Here is a 21789-nt window from a genome sequence, read left to right on the forward strand (position 1 = left end):
CGAATAAGAATCGAAAGGAAGATGACTGTTTCGAAACGTGGCTTCAAAAGCCGTGTATCATTTTCCTATTAATCAGAGCGTTAACCGATTGTGTACGAGAAGGTCTAAGGAAGTATGCTAATAATAATGATAAACGCGATAAAAGAATATTTTTCACTGTTGGATTCTGTTTGATATGCATATGTGCGTAACACGTATGAAAAATAATACGATTCGTGCCTTCTGGAGACGCCATCTTTATTTGTGAAATTTTATAGGTTATGTACGAATTTATGAATTTTCCATAAGCAAGAAAATAATACGAGCGACGAATGATGAGAAACGATGAAATTAAATTACACAAATGCGGATTGTCAATTCGATTATTATTATTTTTTTTTTTTTAAACATACATGCATTACCGATCGTACGAAAGCAAAGAAATTAATCGTTTCGCTATACAAAAGACTCGAAAGAGAAGAAGCGCAATTACCGTGGCACTGCGTCTTTAATTAGAAACTATGCTAACAATAACATCGTGACTCGACTAAATCGTTGAAGTTAAGAAAATTTGCACGTAGGCGAATCGCCTCTCTTTGGATTTTAATGCCTTGTTTGTCGGTCGTATACCAACCGTAAACAATCGGGAGGAAAACGAAACGTTTCCATTCGTTCCCGCCATTGATTTGGCGAAAGTGGACGAAATTTCCCTCGAGACACTTTGCCTTAACGAAAGAATAGGCGAATTGTATTACCGAGTTGAAGATGTTAACTAAATTCATATATATATATATATATCAAGATTTTGAATTTGTATTACAATGGTAATGGTGTGAACCTCGCGTAATTTTTAACATTTATGCAGTCGTGCTATCGTTTCATTTAACTTTTGCTCTCGAAAGAATTTTTTTCTACAAAATTGAACGATTAATATGTTCCAGCACTATGGCGAAAGCAACACCAGCGCTATTATTAATTCTTTTAATTTGATATTATTTTTACTTTTCCATTTTTCAAATATTTAAATTTTTGTATTTTTTTTTTTTACGCGATAAAGGTTTGATCGATCTATTACTAAAATATTTATATTTTATAATTTTCGCACACTTTGTTATAATCTTGAATGATCTTAAAATTGATTTTTTATTTTTGCAAATTTTTTACGTAGAGATTCGTTGAATTTGAATCGTAATAATATTTTTTTTTTCTTGACAATTAACGTATTTGAAGCAAGATAATTGAATCACGGTGACCAATAATCTCGTTGCGTGATGCAATCTCTGTAACGGTGCCTCGTGTACTCATCCTCGTTATTTGCTGGTTGACTGGGAATCCAAATGGTTTTCCGTCTGGTTACTGGTCATCCACCGATCAACAACGAGGTTATTGGATTGGTATCTTAACTCACCAGTACAATTAATTCTAATGAATGTAACGATTGTTCTCAGTTACTCGGCAAAAATGTTTAATTCCAATATAAAATAACCTCAAATTCTCGATAAAACTATCAATATTTATAGCTTACTTACTGAAAATAATATTAATTAAAGTATAAATTCAATATATTTTATTTATTCAAAAGCAAGATTAATAAATATAAACATATTTTAATATCGAAATTTATAAAAATATCTAAAAAAAAAAAAAAGTTCGATTTAAATTTTAATATTTTTTCCCGATTCCGCTCATTCAATGAAAAAATAAAAAGCGAATGATAAATCGAAAGTTCATTACGTTTTTCAAACAAAATAGTGAGCCGCGATACCAACTCGTCATATAACATATTCGAATATATTCTCTTAATCATGGAATTTTTTTCAAACTCGTACGATCACTTTAGAGAAAAATATTTCGTTTCTTCTTTCGTATGTTGGTATTATTATTCGGTCGGTAACTTTTTCTCGTAGCTCTCGAGTTCGTCTCGACGAGTGGCAATGATAAAAGAGATCGCATAAATGCTCGATGAAATTGTTTTGCACGTAGGATTAATTCAATTGACGATACTCACCGTTCAATTCTTTTCACCTCTATGGTTATTTTAATCGTAAAGAGTCGAGACGAGTCGGTCGTAGCAGCAACGGCAAGTTGGCTCACAAATCACGTTCTTCGTCTCGTCGTCCTATCTCTGTCAATGCTGCTGGTAGGCGCAAGACCGATCATCGTACAGCCAATCGTGCCAACCAAGTAGCAACGCGTGACGTGCTTCACTAGTTGCTGCTCCATACGCTACTGCGCATCTTATGAGACCTTGGCAGTGACCAGAAGTAAGAAAAACATGGCCGTATAGGGAATGTAGCGTGTAGTCTGAACGTAAAAGATATTGTGTAAAGTAAATTCGTAGAAGATGAAATTGGAAGGAGAAGAGGAAAGTATACCTATCTTTTAATGTTAAATTGAGAGTATATTCTATAAAAAAGTTTAGTTATTAATTAACAGTGATATGGTTTATTGTCATTTGGAGAAAGTGTACATGTATATATTTATTTCTGTATCGTCTGAAGTTGCATATAATCGCTGGAAACATTGCAATCTTGTATCTTAGCGATTTGATGAATGATGTATACGAGTATATTAATTACCTTTGACCTTAGAACCTACTAATTAGAATTAATTAATTTTAAAAGATGATTAGAATGATTTAAAATATTAATTCTATTATTTATTTTGTTATTCCGTTATAATTATTATATTTAAAATAATATATTATTATAATTTGACGATTTTTATATATTTTATTGCATTATATATGCAGAAGAGATTTATATCTCTTTAAAATTTTCTTTTTTAATTTCGAAAAAAGAATTATACTTTAAGAGTGTTTTCTCCAAATTCGATTTTTCTTTTCGTCTTCAGTTTCAATTCCGCGAAACAAACGATACGACTTCAACTCTGACTAACCATGCAACCACACGTATATGTATTTACGTCTCGTTTTTCCAAACCTCGATCACGAGTCATCGCGACCGCCACTCTCCTGGAATTCTTTGTTCCGCGTTCACAACCTTCCGCACACTTCTCCTTCTCTTGGTACGGGTCAACGAACCGACCGAGCGAAACCGTTCTCGTTTGCTTTCAGATAATGGTATCGATCATCCTCGATATGGATAATACTATGGAACGTCTGATTAACGATATTTTCGCTCCTGTATTATCGATATAATGTAAAGGGACGAAATTAGTCAACATAAAAAACTATTTATTCGAGCGGAGATATCAGTGTCTGGTATGATAATAATTTAAATGTTTTTATGATCTAATTTTTAAGTACTGATATACGTAAGAAAAGTTCATAACTTTTAGGATGAATTTTTAAGATATGAAAATTATCGAAAAAATTTTCTTTTCAATATGGACAATGTAGAAAAGTAGCAAATTTTATTTGTAATATATATCGCCATATATTATTTACAAAATAATATATAATAAAAAAGAATAATATAGTTTATTTTACAATATAATACATATCTAATGATCTACATTGTTTATAAAAAATTATAAATTTGACTAAGAAAAAAAAAGTATACATATATATTAATTTAGAATTGAGTTTCTTCTACACTGTATTACACTGATGCAACGTTGTAACTTAAAAAAATTAATCATATTTATCGATTAATTTTAAATAGTAAAACTCTTAGAGTATCTTAGAGTATTCTGCGTGTAATCTACTTTCAAAAGACACACTTAGTTCACTTTTCAAAGTACAAATTACGAGGCGTCCAAAGAAACGAGCCAATAAACGCACGGTTTGTTGTACAAACTAGAGCAAACTAGAGTAGATCAAAGGCGCCGGTTAACCGAGTAGTAGTTAACCACTCGACTGGCAATCGGTCTCCCCTGTAGAACCTTGACAGTGACAATCACCCATGCGAACTCACCCAAGCTATCTCTTCATAACACGATGATTTCTTATTTGCCGTATTTATTATTTTGTTATATGTCGAAATTTTAATCTTTATTATATGATATTAATATTCTCCTTAATTGAAATATCCTTTTGTGATTTTCTTTGCTTAAATATTAAAGAACGCAAAAAATTATGTACATTTCAATGTGAAAAATAAATAGAAAGGTTAGATTTTAAGAGGACAATAGTATAGTGTTGTTAAAATGTATATATTCTGCGCTACGAAGCTTATACTGTTCTTCCACACATCTGTTGGAAGATTACGTTATTTCTACCATTCTTGGAATGGTGGGGGAACCTCTTAAACCCAGTGAAGCGAATAATTTTCACACGGCCAATACGAATGCATGAATTTCTTTAAATGCTCGAGCTCTCTATTCTTCTTCGTCTTTATTAACTACTATTTTCTATTCCATCGTTAGCAAAGAAAAGTAAAACTAGAATTTTATATTTTTAGCAACTACGTAATTTGCAACAAATTTTTGTTTATAATTTATGCAAAATTTTTTTTAAATATAATTCAAACTTTTTCATTGATTTGTAATAATCCATATATTATATTATATTAAATTACAAACAGGTTAAACCTTTTATTATGCACAATCGTGTGTCTATTTCACTTTAATATTTTTTTTCATATTTTTAATAAAATTTGTCAAATCCCATCCTTTTAATTTTAAAAGATGTTTTTACGTTCTGCAAATTTATATTCTGCAAATCATCGTTAAATATATAAAAAAAAATCATTTACGAAACGAAGAATGAACACAAAAGCTCATAAAGCGATTAGTTTGAGTTAGAGCAAGGTTTTGTTGACGAAACGTAGAAAAGGCGGTAGAGGTTAGACGTGCGCAATCGCATGCACGCAACAGCACATATATCAATCGAACGCGACAAAGCGTGAGAGAAAGGTATAACGACTTTGCACGATGAACGAGCAAGCCGAGAAATTCTTCGTATCTTTTGTTCGTGCAACTTTTCCGCGAATTTCGTTCTCTCTTTTTGTTTTGACTCGAAAAACGTGAGGTCGTGTCTCGACGAAAATAAAATGTCTCGAAAGTTTTAGTCATCGAGAATTTTTCTTAACCGTCGCCAGCCTACATTCAACGGAAAGAACGTTCGATTTCAAACTGTTGCTTCTTGGCTAGAATCGATGCCATTTTCGCTCCTATTATCACCAATTATATATTATAGTATTTGTTTTACTGCAAGTGGTATTGGTTTAAAATAAATCAATGTCAATTATGCGATATACGATATAGTAATATGAGATTTTTAACACAAAAACGGTTGCTTGGCTTTGGTCCTCGAGTATTCGCTTTGTTTTGCTGATATTTTTATCCCACATGTAATACTGATAAAATACGTAGAATAAAATTGAAGATTTCCGATTTAAAATTAATTATATCGAGTTTGATTTAATTCCCATCATATAATGAATATATATATATATAAAAAATGCCATTAAAAAAGTCTCGAATTCGATCGAACAGGAAGAATTAAATTACTTTTAAGTAAGAATATACAAAGTTACGAACTGCTAATTATAGAGGCGCTGTTGTACCATATATTCCAACATTTTTCTTGATATCTAAATTTGGTATATAAATTACGATAAATATAATTGTTTAATTTCTTAAATTTCCAATTTTTCTTCGTATTTTATTAATTATCCACAAGTTGTCGACAAGATGAAAGATATATGAAAATGAATAGTTGGAGAATTTCATATCCTTAACGTGCAGCTGGCCTCATAAGCGTCATCGCTTACAACGAATATAAATATTGCATTGCACGGATAATCGATACGAGGCATTATCTAATTAATTATACGATAGATTAACGGGTTAACAAATTAATTCAACGCGCGGCGTAATTTATTTTGCATTGTCCCGTAATTGGTGGGCTGAATGAAAGAGAAAGCTTTCCGTGAATCGTGGCTCGGCGAAAAGGGAATGCAAATTATTCTCGGATCCTGCGCCTTATTTGTCACCGTTGCCGATAGATTCAGCCCTCACGGATCTAAATAACATCCGCTCGGGACGCTAATCGACCGTCGGTAAAAGGTTACGACGCCGTAATACTATCCTCGAAAGATGTTATTTCTCCTCCTCGCTATGTAATTGTTCACATTGTTACGCGATGTCTTGCAGCCAGGAAAAAGTTATCTTAATTTTGCACCGAGGCATTGAAAACAAGCTTGTCCAATTATTAATTTTTATACAACTTTCTTTATATGTTTTGTCCACTTTTAAACACTTTTTAACGTGAATGTATAAAAATATACGTTATTATTTACGATCCATCATTGCTTTAATATATTATATAATGCAATCTTGTATTTTATAGCACATACTTATTGACAAGAGACTGATCTAATTATTCGCAAATTTCTTTATATTCTTTTTATCATTATTTGGTCTTTATACCAGCATATTTAAAAAAAAAGTTATTGATTGACATGATTTCCTTTATTATAATTCCTTATGTTATTCATCTCAGAGGATAAAAAGATATGAATAAATTCACAAACGATTGGTTTATTTCTTTTGCAGTAAATGTATAACAATACTACGATATTAAAAAAAAAAAAAACTTGTATACTCGAAATTCGACACGAATCATCACTAATAATAATCGATTATTTTAATGTACGTTCAAAGTTCGACTTTCTCTCGCCGTTTTCATCCTTCATCAACAAGTTTACGGTCGGTTGAATGGGGCAGATGATTAAAATTCAATCAAACGTGGATATTCAGTGACAAGCGTAGTATTGTAAATTATCGCAACGGTTCGTAAAATTACCGGTTCAAGGACAGATGGAGGACACCGTTCGCGCATGCGTGATACTCGCACCAAAGCAGAGGTGCGCTTCTCTCGTGAATTTGCGCTAAAACAGCGTGACCGATCATTTCGTCGATCTCTCTCTCTTCGTAACTGTCGCGAAAAAAAACGCTGCGTTGAAACGGTTGTCGCGAATGTTATTTATAAAAAATTTAGTTATTTATAAATATAGAAATGAGAAGAAAAAGAAAAAAGCGTTGTTACAGCGAGAATATTAATTCTTATTGTGTAAATAAAGAGAATAATTTAAAACACCTTTCTTTGTTTTAGAACGTAGAAACTTAATAGAGTTGAATAACTCTTATAATAGTCACGTTCGTTATTTTTGACAGAATTTCTTCTCGTTATAAAACGAATTAACCGGAGGCGGGTCTCTGATCCATAAGAGAATTTCTCCCGTTCGAGTTATAAAACAAAAAACTAATAACAGTCATATGCTCATTTTGTCTCGTAAAAGAATTTCTTTCAATTTGGTATTATAAAACAAATTTTCATTCATTTTTCGATTTATTAACGAAATTTCTCTTCGGATTATAATATATTGTGTGTGTATAATATAAATTTTGTACGTGTCGCGTGTTACTTATTCTATCACGCCTAACTTTTGACACTATTCCACGTATACGTCGTACGTGACAGGATTAAAAACCTGTTCCTTATCTTATTATCAGATACAACGAACGAAAAATACGTTTTATCATCGATGTATTAATGGCTGAGATAAGAGCTTCATCATGACGCATAATGGAACGTAAATATTCCGTAAATCATTGTATGTTCCAGACAATGTACATCATATGTTCGTCAACTTATTAGTCAAAAGTTTGGAATCGTTAATATAATCAAAGGAATTAAATCGAAAGTTAGGTTAGAATTTTATAAAGAAAAATTCTCTCTTAATTTATTATTTTTTTTCTATTAATAATTTTTTTTAATGTTAAAATAACATCATTGTAAAAAAAAAAATTTAATCCAATTACTTGAATTTAAAAAATTATCGTACTTATACAATATTGCATACAACATGTGCTTTGTGTTAAATAAATAATCCGAAGAAATTGGTTATCTTCGAAATGTTACAATTCAATTATATTATGTCGATAGACTCTAAATTGAAAATTTTTAGCCAACAGTGTACATCGTAATATCCTTTCTATTGCGTCAAACTTCGAGACACATAGACTTCCTGTCGGGCGAATCGTTTCCTGATTCTAACTCGATACGAAACTCGTAATTATATCGGCGAAAAGTTGTTCCGTTCTTTGGATTCTTTGGCCGCACAGTAAAGTCGATTTCCGATCCGTTTATCAGTTTTTCGTCTTTTTTCCTGATGCTTTACGAAGTCTTTTTGGGCCAACAGAGCATCGGAAAGATACCGCGATCGAACGACGACGAACATACAGGGGCTGACCTATTTACCACAAACGTTTTATTTCGTCGAAATTCCTCTTGGAAATGAGAGATGGATCCGGACTGTGGATTCTCCATCCTCTTTAGAAACTAGAATCTAGATTGCAAGGAACGAAACAACCCGTTCCAATTTAGCAGTCTTCAAAGAAACACGACACATTTTCGATAAGACTGAAAACCGATGCACAATTGCAAAGCGTGTCGATTACTCATAATCGTAGGTTAGGTTACTTTTCCTAACGAAGCGTGGTAGGCTCGTTGAATTACGTCGGCATCACGTGACAGTAGCGAAACGAACCGTCATTTGTATGTGTTTACCTACTGTTGGCAATGATGCATCGATGCTTTTACCATACATGTTTTGTTCGAAAGTGTAAACATTGCTTGGTAAAAAAAAAAAAAAAAAAAAAAAATTGAAAATCAAACTGAACATTCACGAAATAGTAAAATTAAATTTTTATTTCGATATAATTTGACCAGAATTCTTGATCTTTCGTTTGTATTTTGCCGAGAAGAAAGACTTTAGAATCAAGATAAAAATTTTTGTGAATTTTATAGTGTTAAAAGAAATATGATGTATAGATCATTTTAATCAATTTCTATTACTTTAATCAGATATGATATGTGTACAGCATTTCTATGATAAATGTGAAACTGAGGTTCTTTGATAAATGTGAGAATTTTATCCCCACTATTGAGACAAGTCTCCGGGGGAATCAGTCAAGCGATTAATGCGATATATTACTTTAATTGACGAGATAAGCTTTTTCATGAACAGTAGGCAATGGAATTTTATTATTATTGGCCTTTTGTCAGTGAAAATATTATTTTCATATTCGATAGATATTTCTGATTCTATATAAAGTGAGATGAAACTGACATAATATTTACATAATTACATATTTAAGTATTATTTAATAATATAAAATAATATAAAAATAAATATATTTATAAAAACTACAGAATTAAATGATTAAATTATTATTCTAAAATTATCTTTACTCAGATTATCAAATTTTTAATATTATATTTTTCGTTTTTTCATATTAATATTCTAAAAATATTATCACTAAAAAATTCAAATTGGATTAAACTTCATACATTTAATGAAATAAACGTTAAAAAAATATTAAAGTTAAAATTTCTTGAAAATCTATCCAATTTCGAATAAATTAAAAAAAAATATTGATATTGCGAAACTTTGATGTTTTTTGCTTCGATGGCAATTCAATACTGACATTTCGATGTTTATCATATTTTACCAACCCTACTCACACCACCTTTCCTGCCTCTAGGTCATTGCGATTCTCACGCTCCCTTTACGACATTTAACTGTACGTGCAGCTGACAGGAGAACGCGATAGCGTTCATTCGGTTTCCACCGTTCGCGTCAAACTCGCGCAGCCCGATAATAAATCGCGCGCTCGATCGAGATTTACGCTCACATTTTCATCTCTCTATCTGCCCTTTATCCATTCAAACCGGGAAAAGTATCGTGAATCGAACCGAAGATCGATTAAAGGTGCAATCATACCGATATAAATGCGACGACAGCATTCGTGATTAACTCTAATACGTAGAATTATTTATTATTATTATGCACGTAATTAATTAGTATAATAATATTTAAATTTCTAGATTTTTTGACGATGTTTTCACTTTGATTAAAAAATGGAAACAAAATGTATATATATTTTTTGTAAATCAATAAAAAATTTATAGTTTTTTGTCGGGTCGATCAGTGTAAAAATAAAAAAGATTGATATCGTTCCATTCATATTTGGCGCGTAAATAAATCGAGAATTCTCTGCGCGAGAATGAATTGGGTTCCGGTAAAACGGTAAAAACTTTTACAAGTGATCTTTCTCATGGGTTGACATTATGTCCGTGTCGGACAATTCACAGTATCCGGAAGAACGAATCTTCTTTACAATAGAATTCCATTTATCGGTACGAAATTTTCGAGTGTCTGGTTTGATGAATTTTAGATAAATTCCTCTACTTATAATAAGCATATGGATTCAATAAATATATAAGTTATTTATTCCCGTCTAAAATAGAAACTTGTATTCAAATACTATTACAAATATAATTACTATTTTGTATTAACGTTTTCAAACGAATTCTTAAATCAATTGCGTTCGTAGTTCTAGTCCGAGTGAAGTCTTGATACGAAGTATCGAGATCTCGTCCGATCTCGTCCGAATTTTTCCGACTCGTCCCGAAGTTCAAATTCTCGAGACCCAAGTTGCATACTCTTACTATCATTTATTCATTACATTTATATATTACTTGAGATTATTTCGCGGATATATGTTTAGAAATCATTCAACCAATGAAGAGATCTTCTTCAATGAAAGAAAATAATTTCGTAAATTTTTTTAAATATGGTTTCTTAACCTCTCTTTATTTCTTATTTCCTACGATTTTAAATTTCAACAAAAATAAAATAAGAACTTTGTGAATCTAGCAATTATGTCCTCAATTTCAAACAATGAGCTTATAACGAATAAATATCGCAGTATATCGCAGCGCGCGATCCCGACATGCATCTGTTAATATCCAAGCACTATATACCTATATTATTTTTTCCTTCTCTCGTACACGCCATCTAACTTACGTAAACGTAACTCGCGCGCTTGCCGGCGTTAGTTGTTCTATTTTTAGCCAAAGTTATGTCACGTTACCCTACGCGTAACGCGTACTTTCTTTTTCGATAAAACTCATTCAAAGTCTGGCCGCGTTTCGGCTATTTTTGAAACAGCGGAATCTCCAACAGCATTATCCACGACGAGAACCTTTTCAAGGAATTCTCTTTGAATACGCGCGAAAAGATTCTGAAATTAAACTTTGGACGAGTTTATCCAGAGGATGAAAAAACGTTTCGAATAACGAAACATCTTTTTCTCTCCCTGGCTATTCCTCGGGAAAAAGTCATCTGTGACCTTAAAACGTGGCTTTCGTAATGCATATGTAATGTATATCCCACAAGTTAGGATATATGTTTAATCGAGTGGTTAGAACATCTAAAGGAACTGTTATTAAAGATATTGAAAAGTTTGATGTAATAAAGAGACAATTTTATTTTACATATATATTTGTCTGTGATTATTAAAAAAAAGTAAAGATTTCGTCTCATATAAATAATTAATATAAAAATCATATCATCTTCTTATTTTTTAATGATTTGTTAATTAAATATTATTACTTCTAAATACATTATCCATTATAATAATCATAATAAAATAAATTAAATAAATAAATTACATAAATTATCGAAAAATTTATTTCTATTGCAATAATAAATTCAATTTCGAATAATTATGTAAAAGTTGCAATCAAATGTAATTATTCTTTTTTATCATAATTTATACGTTTGAAGTGAATAGCGAATACATAACAGTGTATATATAATGTACAAATATAATAGCAGTGAATAAAAATGAAGAAAAATTTAATTGAGAAAAATTTTCTTAATAATATATTTTCTCTAACATTCAGAAAAAGATTCTGATTTGACGTAATTTTGTGAACTTTTAACGCGATGAATTAGGATTAGTAGCGCGGAAAAATATATCTTGATGCCTTTCTCTACGTAAACATACGTTACATTTGAAATTGATGCGCGCGCCGTGTCGGTTAACTACCATTTGACGTTTGAACATCATCAGAGCTCATCGCAGTGCGTTATGTGCCTGCACGCGATTAAATTTAAACGTCGGTGTAATAGAAACTAGAACATCATTACATTCGATTCTTCGCAGTGCTTTCGTTGAAAACTTATTTATTTTTTTTTTTTTCACTTGTCGAAAATTTTATAAAGTTAACCTATATTAAAGTTGTTAATGCATTTCCTTTTTAATTTTTCTCAGTGAATAATTAAAGATAATTACGTAAAAATTTTAAAAATTAATCTAGTTCATAAAAAAAATGTAAATTAAATGAGATTATTTCTTTAATCTTTATGTGATTCATAATATTATATATAAATAAAATTATGGTTTTTTAAATTATATCTATATTATGATTATATAAATTATATAATGTATAAATATTTTACTATTGTTTTTGATCATATGTAATGAGGAATAAAAACGAATATACGTAAAGATAACTTATAATGTCACTATTTAATTTAAAAAAGGATAATTAACAAGATATATTTGTAATTTTTTTTTCAATTAATATATATGATTTCATTATATTTTTTTAATATTTTTTTCATCTTCGTTTCTTCTTTCATTTAGAATTAACAATATTATAAAATTTACTAGAAAATATGAATTACTCATTATTACGATCAAAGTAAATTTTGTGAAAATTCAATTATTTTTCTATTTGATCCAAATGAATCAAAAAAGATTTTCAAATAAATTAGCATAGAGATATTTCAACTAAAATCAAAAATTTCATCGTGGAATATCGGTCGTGGACTTAGATCACAAGGATCGAAAAATTTTGTCGCGGTTGTGTCTGACTACTTGTAAAGCTAATGGAAATGTGCCAAAACCTGTGCTAATGCGAGACCGATTCGTGAACTAGGCCGACAGACATTATCTTTAGTAATTAAAATCCCTGCAATCCAGCTCCAACCAGTTGTTCATTATATCGAGAAAAAACTTTACTCTATTTTATTTTACAAAAATTAAAAAAAAATGGAAACAAAGTTAAACAAATTCATCTTTTATACCGTAATATTTTCTATGATTAAAAGAAGGAATTAATCATAATTATTTCCATTGATTATTATTCAAAATTCATTGAAATAGGCATTCACACTATATTCAATATTAAAATACTCAATTACAAAAGTCAAAGTTATATAAACACTCTAAATATAATTTTATTTCGAATTATAACAATCGATTATTTATATACATTTCAATATTAAATTTTTGATAATGTATTTTTGCTAGAATCTAAATCTCTCTTCTATTAAAAATTTAACGAATAGTCTTAAAATATATGTTATTCTTTTTTCACATGTATGGTTTAATCATTACTTTAATGATATATGAATCAATTTAATTTTTATATGAATATTGACTCGAATTTAATTTTGTAAATAAAAAACTGATTAATTATATTACTATAGATTTGTTATTCTATTCAGATTCGTGATCATAGTCTTCTTCCTGTTATATTGTTTTTTATAATATTATAAGACGTGCATAGATATGACTGATGTATGCTTAATGTATTCCTATGCTTTATAATGTAATGTTTAACGGATAGACATTAAAAAAACTGAACGTAATACTGCGGTGGACGTTACGTTCATTGTTTTGATTCGCTTGACCTCGGCTTAGGCTTGACTTTGTTGACCAATAAGATGAGAAGTTTGAGATGACAACAAACCATAAAATGGTAAGTCAACCAGCTATATGTTATTCTTCGGAAAAGAACGGAAAATAAAAAACATGTTCTCTCACTTGTCATTAAACGAACGCAAATAAAGTTTTATTAGCTTTTCGCTTTCATGGATTCCTTGATAAATAAAGAAGAGGGGATTATTAATTTCGAATTAAAAACGGTTATTTTTTTCGGATTAAAATTGTATTTGGGATTACTTTTCTATATAGATATTTCTTGTTTTAGAATGAAATATTAAATTGATATTATGCTAACTCAAAAATTATTGGATGCAACATTAAATATGCTTGATCCTTTTTATATATGAACGAATGGATTTTCGAAAATTTGTTGATGTTATCCCATTTCGGCTCATTTTATCGTGTTTATCGGGAAAAAGACTGGAAAATAGATTAATGAGACAGAATAGATATAATGTATAATGTATAACTATCATGTTTGATATCGTACGAATTATATATATATAAAAATTATATTTTTCTTTCGCCAATAATTCAATATCAGTTAAATAATTATTTCGTAACATTTATGAATCATAGATGAATATCGATAATGTTTGCTTTAAATTAACAATTCTAGAAATTGGATATCCCATAGTCAGATACTGGACATAATTTTGTTTCACTGTATTTATATTTTTCTCAGATATCTTTGGAGATATCGATACCTAATTGATACTTTATGCATTTATAATAATATCCATTATAATATCTATTTAATCTCTTTAGAAATTACAAATACTTATCTTATGTATAGAAATATCTATACATAAATCTTAAACTTAAAATTACTTACATTTTATCTACGATTAAGAAATATTAAGATATTACATCGATAATTCGTGTGTTTTTTAAAAATCGGAAAAGTAATAATTAATAAAGCGGAATCAATTAAAAGATATATTATTTTAAATAAAATTATTATTTCTTAGTAGTAATATCCAATCTTATTAACAACATAATATTATTATCTAATAATTATAATAATAAATAAATAAATTTATTAAAATTAATAAATCATAGGAGTCAAATAGAATTTATTACCAGTATCATTTTTAATAATAGACGTGAACTATAGGAACGGAAGTCGATATAAATTTCGTCCTCCTCTAATACTAAATGTGAACCATGAGTGAACCAGCAGATCGAAATTAATAGCCTGTTATTATTTGATCCAATGAATCGACTAAATATTCGGTTGGTTCGTAACCAGTCTACAGCAGCGCCTGCCTTCTGAACGAAAAGAATAGACGATTTGGTGATGCACCATTTAACATGAGGAACACATTTTCGATTTGAGCATTCGTTCGAACGACGGTAGACCTCGATGACATTTGAAATTAGGATCGTCGATACTTCCTTGTTAGCAATTCCACCCTGAATTCATCGATAGCAAGGACAACCGGAAACATCCGGTTACGTTATTGCTTATGATTGGAACGATTTGCATTTTGAAAAGTAATAAGAATTGATGCGTGAAACGTTGTGACAACTCCTAGTCTTTTTATATTGCATTCCAATTTCATAACACGCATTTGTTCAATTCTTAATTTTTTAAACAAATTTTTTCTTTTTTAATGAAATTTAATAACTGTGTACAGCATTAAACGTGAAACATTTTTTCTGATATTTATTTTCTGAAATATAACTTCAATAAGATTTTTTTAAAAATAAATTCTCCAATGGAAGAATAGAGCAAAAATTGTTAATTCAACTAAAAATTTATTATAAATCATATTTAAAAACAAAAATATCAAAGTTACGTTATCAAAACTTGACGAAATATCATCGCTTTGAAGAAATTTTCATTAAAATTTGAATTCTTAGGTCGAATCAATTTTTTTTCTAAAATAATGTACGAAAACTTTTGTCCCTCACTGTACATATATTGAAGTACATATTAACTTGCTTCCCCTCGCAACAGAAGTTATCAGTTTTTTGTTCGAGAGAGAAAAAAGAAATTTTTTGAGTCGGTGCCAAATACGGGAATAAAATAGCAAGTTCATATTCGTTATTCGATCGTCTTCGAGATACTTATATGCATGCCAAATTTTACCCTTCGTCGAAATCGCGAGAAAAAGATGAGAGAGCGGCCGTTGTTCGAAGGAAAAATGAGAAGGAGGACGAGTATCGAATCAGTAACCTCGAAAAATCGTGGATTCTTAACCTGTAGATCGTGAAAAATTTTTACAATTTTTAGTATTTATTTATCTTGATGTTTACAATTACATTGCAATATTTTACAGAAATACCAGATCTATTTATTTAAATCTCACTACTTAGAAAATTTCAATTATTAAATTTCTTTGAAACAAGTTTTTATCTTTATTAAAAATAGTTTTACATATTTTTGAAATCAAAATTTTGTACATTAAATTATATACTATTTAAATATTTTATAATTTTTTCAAAAGTCTAGAATAAAATAAAAAATCAAACCTGAAAATAAAATGATATGATTATTTACAGAAAGATGATACTATTAATCATAGGGATAAAAAAATGAATATATAAAAATGATATAAATTCTTTAAATTTTATGTGCATAGTTTGTAATCTCATTAGAAATACAACTTATATATCCGCTGTCGTCGAGTATTCAATAATAGAATAACGATTCTAATCTATGCATAGACAAATCGTTAAAATTGTACAAAAATAGAATTATCGATATTTTAAATGGCTGCACTGCTTTTGAAATCCATTGATGAGAAAAATATTCTATGTTAGAAAATCCCTTATTGCTTTGTATCCCAAGTTATTTGAATATTACGAAAGAGAATCAAACTTAAAATAGAGAATACTGTTCTAGGATATTATCGCAACACTGTTAAATAGCGAGGCAGAAGATTTGACAGAACGTAACTTTCATCGAACCAAGGATACCCGATCCCATCGAAATACCGCAAGTCTTCTCGTCCCCTCGATTTTCGAATATTTGGCCGCGGTCCAAGCTTTTCTCATCAGACGAAGCAGCGTCCCGAGTCACGACATCGAATACGTATTAATGGACAAACCTCATCAACGGTCTGTTAAAGATGCGTTTAACGAACGCCGACACCGGCTCTTCTTCCAACACTGTCTCTACAGCTCATAAATTCAACCGACTAACCCAAGCTACAAATATTCGAAAAGGCCTTCTCTAATTGGTTCGGCGCGCGCATGCGCGTTTTTATTACGTATACTCTTTACTTTGTATTTACGATATTGTGCTTCGGTATGCCTACCGCGTTAATGATTTTTCCTATAGAGATATTACGAAAAATTAATTTTTTTAAAGCTGTGTATTGATTTCTTTAATTTATTTTGTAAGAAGATAAGCAAAATTTAATTAACCTCGGTAGTTGACTGAGTAATAACGTTTTACGAATGTAATAATTTTAGGTAAATAAAAGATTATCGAATTCTTGCAGCAGAGCTTTTTGCAGCAGAAATCGAAATTATTAAAATTTTCAATTAATTATGGAATAAGAGTGATTTTTCGATTATTTTTTTCTATAAATGAAATGTAATAACTGAAAATTTTAAAAAATTTAATTACCAAGGATTTTATTTCATATATTATTGCATAAATAAATAATTTTTATTTTCTCGAAAATGGAAAATAATTTTAATTAGACTGGAATATTTATTCTACTTGGAAAAAGTTGAAGATATGGCAAACAAATTTTCCGTTACGATGGTATGCATATGTATTGAAATAGTTTGGATTCCATAATCATATTTCGCGAAATTCCGTTTATATATACTGTTGTTATGCAAAATACAAATATTCCTACTACAAATTTTAAGATCTGGAATCTCATTTATGTTGTAATTTGCTTTTTGGTTTGTTTAATTTTTCTCTTATTTTTAAAAAAAGAAACTTTTATTTAAAAATTATAACTTATTTTTTCTTTTATATCTATCTTATTTTCTTGTTCAATTCTTTAAATGATGATAAAAGAATAATTATAACTTTTATATTTTGTCTTAAAATTTTTAAATTAAAAATAGTATACGTTGCTTTCAAATTTTTATTAATCGAAAATAATTTTTACAAAAGAATGCATTAGTGTATATTGTATGATGAAAATTGTAGAAAATGAAATTCTCTTTTTTTTGCACGATTATCTTTTCGAAAGATGTATGTAATTATGTATGTAAATTTAATCGAGTTAATTTCAGGTAATTTTATCTTTAGTTTATTAATATTAATTTTTTTCTTTTTTTTTTTTTTACTGCAAATAGGATGTAATTAACCTCGGTAAGATAAATGAAGAAATAATTCATAAGTTTTACAAACTTATATTTCATGGATGTTATATTAAAATTTTTATTATACAAAACATTGTTCTATTATCTATGTTCTCTTGGATGAATATTTTATTATCCAAACGAAATATTTTCTATTTTCATATAATGAAATATTATTTTATATTAGAATATTATATGTAATTATTGACATTGTATTTATTTCTGTCTACAAAATGGAATTCGTAATAATATGAAATTAAAATAAACGATATATCAGAAAGAGATAAATGCATTGATAATTGAAGAAAGATATAAAATAGAAAGAAGAAAGTAGGAGGAAGATAGATATAAAAAAAAAAATACAATGTTGGAAAATGAATTATGACATAATTGAAAATTATTTATAAAAGATGTAACCATTAGATATCTCAACTCGTAATGATTTTTACAAAATACAAAATATCTCAATTTGCTTGAAAGTTTAATAAAAAATTTTAAGATAACCATAAATTTGATTTTTTTTATTTAAAAAAAAATAGAATATATAACTTTATATATCTTACATAAAGTTATACAAACTATAATTTATTTTATTTTATTTTAAGAAAATATCTATTAATTTTAAGATTGTATTCTAGATTTTTATTCCATTATGTGTAAATCCTATTATTCAAAAAGTTTTATCTTTCAATTAGTTTATATAGCAGAGGTTATATTGATTCTTTACATGATCTTTTCTTCGCAAGATATGCTCGAACTATTATTAGGAATCCTTGTTGAACTCAAGTGAACAATGTCATTGAAATAATATTTTATATATATATATATATATATTTCTTTTGAAATGCTTGAATTTCTCTTCGTCTTTTATTAGCTATCATTGTCTATTCATTCATAATAATAATCGTAATGTAAGATTAAAATTTCATATCATGCATCATTGTATGTTTGAGGTTATGTTAAAACGGAAATTGTATTCGATTTACAATTAAATATTTCTTGCATAAAAATTAATATTTCTGGTAAAATTTCCATCAACCATTATGTATTTGCTGACTCTGCTATAAGAAAGGAGGGATTAATATCGCGCTTTATTGATTTCATGTCATGCTAAACTGCTTTCTGTTGCCGATGGAAGCCATATTCGTGTCCCTTCTTCTAGCCTTTGTATCGTGGAACACGTTTCTTGTGGTTCACGGTCGTCGTTATCACGTACAACAAAAAAAGAAATCAATCACACTCGTTTCTTACCATAATTTTTCAATTGCCAAATTAATCTAAAGTTACGTTAATATAATATAACGTTCAGTCGATTCATGTCGAAAAGTAACAGTTTGTAACATCCTGTAATGCAGAGGTTATAAATTGTATACAAACATGATGTTGATATTAAGTTGGCAGCATTGTTTTCGAATCTACTAGATACTAAGATCAACTTGTATTATGAGTCAAGATATAGTAAGGTTGTAAATTAACCATTAGGACTCGGCATCGACTGATGTCAAGTGCTGGCACTTACGTACTTACTGTAAGTATTGCAATCTCTCTTCGAAGTTTCAGGTTATAGATATGTCAAAATATTAATTTGTCGATTCTCGACTGAAAAATTAATATTCCACGTAAATCTAGTGATTTTTGTCAATTTTGTAAATGTCATTACTTTTTTAAAAAAACTTTATTTTATTATTAAAGCAAAATTTCATTTAATACTCGAAAAATTAATGTATTTTATATTCTTTTATCAAGAAAAAGAAAATTATCATCATAAAAAATTATTAAATATATATTTTCTCTTTTCAATTGAAAGTCTAGAATTTATTAAAAAATTTAGATTAGATTATATATATATATATATTTAGAAATTGCGAAAACAATCATTAATTAAAACTTTCTATAATTTTTATTATCACTCTCATAATAATAATCATTAAAATTTTTGCAAACAAGTAAAAAAGCCACTGTTTTGATTCTAAAAATAAAACGAGCCAGAGATTGAAACATCATCGTCGAGGAAGCACGTCAGAAGATTATGCCGATATAGAAAAGATTCGTGGTTCGTCGTTCAGAGGCGTTTGTAAGAGGAATGAAGAGGCGAGGTCGATATTCGAGGAATCCCTGCTCTCGGATCTACACAACTCCTTGTACCTACCTGTTCATGCATTATCTTCCGTTAACTCCGTGCATACCGTTATTCGTTCCTTTGCAACCACCAGCTGTACCGGTCGAGCTGGAATTCGCGTAGGTCTTGATCTCCCACGATCGAGAGACGTGCGCGCGCGCGCGCCTCTACTCTTACTTTCGCCTAACGCAACGACCTGCTGTTCGAGTCGTAGAATGACACCATTTTTTTCCCACAGTTACCGACCGATCATCGTCAAACGCAATGTTTCTCAACGTTTTCCGATGCACGACTCTCTTTTTTTACGTTATTCGAATAAAATATTATCTTCCCTTCTCTTTCTTATAATTACAAAACATTTTTTAATCTGGAATCGATTATTGATTATTTCTCGGCAAAAATTGCCGGGTCATTTCTGATCCACGATGAATTTTTTAAAATTGATTTTTTATTCACGAATATTACTATTTACATGAATTTATTTGTTACGTTTATTACATTTCGAGCAGTAAAAAAAAAAAAAAAAAAAAAATAGATTTTACATCACGAATTAAAAATGATCCAATCAGGGTCGTTTTTGAATGTAGGTATAGTTAGGTATAGCGTTACTTTGAAAAATGCAGCTCGAGAGCGGCTTTGTTGCCTTTTATGGATCAGACGTACTATTCGGCTTCCTTTGTTCTCGAAAGAGAAAAGGGAAAATACAAAAGAACGAGCAAGGGGCTCGAAATGGCGGCAAATCATAAAGTAGTCGATAGAGCAACAATTTTTTGAAAAGAATAGAATCGTATGTTATCTCTAAGTTTGTGTCACAAATGACACTGACAGATGTTCTCGGATCTTTCATTTTGCGGTTGATTTCAAAGAAAGAAGACGAAAGAAGGGTCTTTCTCGAGCCAAAGGACTGTTATCTTTTTCAAATTCTATCATTTACATTGCGAGACAACATATCTGAATAGTAATTATAATAAATGATAATAGCATTATAATAAAAATTACCAATCGCCAAGAAGAAAATAAATTAATTAATAATCTTATGTAATAAATGTTAAAAATCTTCGTCGTAAGATAATTTATCGCATTAATGTGTAATAATTAATAATTATGGAAAATTTTATTATAAAATTTTCTATACGTAATTGTACTTATTTCTCAAAAAAATATATTGCTCTCGTAGGTTGAAAAACACGTTTGTTTTCTTTTTCATTACAGAACATGAAGTGAGAGAGTCGAGTTTTCATCAGGGATGAACTCCTGACGAGAGAGCAACGTCTATCATCATGATGGAACCACCAGTTACGAGCAAAGTCCTGCGAGCTCCTAGCCTGAAGAGGGGTCAGGAGAACGTCAGGATTCAGGATAGGGTGAGTAAAATAGAAATTCATTCATCGAAGCTACGATATATACATGTATAGATGATTATGAGAAAAATACGATTCGAAATATATCATTATTTTTCGTACTTATCGTGGACGAAAAGTTCATAATAGAATTTCGTGGCAGAAACTGTAGCAATTTTTTAGATCGAGCCATGTAATTCGCAGTGTTGTTTACTATTGTATCTAGATTCTGTGCGCAGGCGCAGAATCATTCCCACATTCGCTTTCTGAACTTCGGTTTGTTTTTTTACACGTCAGGAAAGAGAGTCGAACGTCGTTCTTATTTATTTTAGTTAAATTTATTACATGTTTCATTTTCAGTAAAGGATGAAAATAAATAATTGTATCGATAATTCACGTAATTTTATGATTATATCTATATTTTCTTATCGTCATAAATAAAATAATATATTTAATTTCGCGATCTATTGAAAGAATTAACATCAAATTAAAAAAAGATTTCCAAAGGTTATTGATAATTCAAGATATTTCACATATAATATACATACGTATACATACATTATTAGTATTTTAATGATTTTT

The 21789-nt window shown here is 29.4% G+C and overlaps 1 protein-coding gene and 1 long non-coding RNA gene across 12 annotated transcripts in view; one reads left to right on the forward strand and one right to left on the reverse strand.

The window, feature by feature from the left end:
• The window catches only part of Wdr62 (WD repeat domain 62), a 129975-nt gene that overhangs the window by 32225 nt on the left and 75961 nt on the right, over positions 1 to 21789 (forward strand). For all 11 annotated transcript variants that reach the window (XR_015294747.1, XR_015294746.1, XR_015294745.1 and 8 more), the window contains exon 3: positions 21080 to 21231. Coding sequence is in view for 3 of the 11 variants with exons in the window: in XM_086916079.1 (XP_086772205.1) it covers positions 21148 to 21231 (84 nt within the window). In the remaining 8 variants the exon portion in view is untranslated. The remainder of the gene's footprint in view (positions 1 to 21079; positions 21232 to 21789) is intronic.
• On the reverse strand, positions 345 to 2226 carry LOC147656288 (uncharacterized). The gene is made up of 2 exons (XR_015294764.1): positions 1988 to 2226; positions 345 to 1401 (listed from the first exon to the last, which is right to left on the reverse strand). It is a non-coding gene; the product is annotated as an uncharacterized LOC147656288 (long non-coding RNA).

Source organism: Apis florea, unplaced genomic scaffold, assembly GCF_048593485.1.
Source record: "Apis florea isolate Af1SG1 unplaced genomic scaffold, ASM4859348v1 contig_37_pilon, whole genome shotgun sequence".
NCBI classification, from domain to species: Eukaryota; Metazoa; Arthropoda; class Insecta; order Hymenoptera; family Apidae; genus Apis; species Apis florea.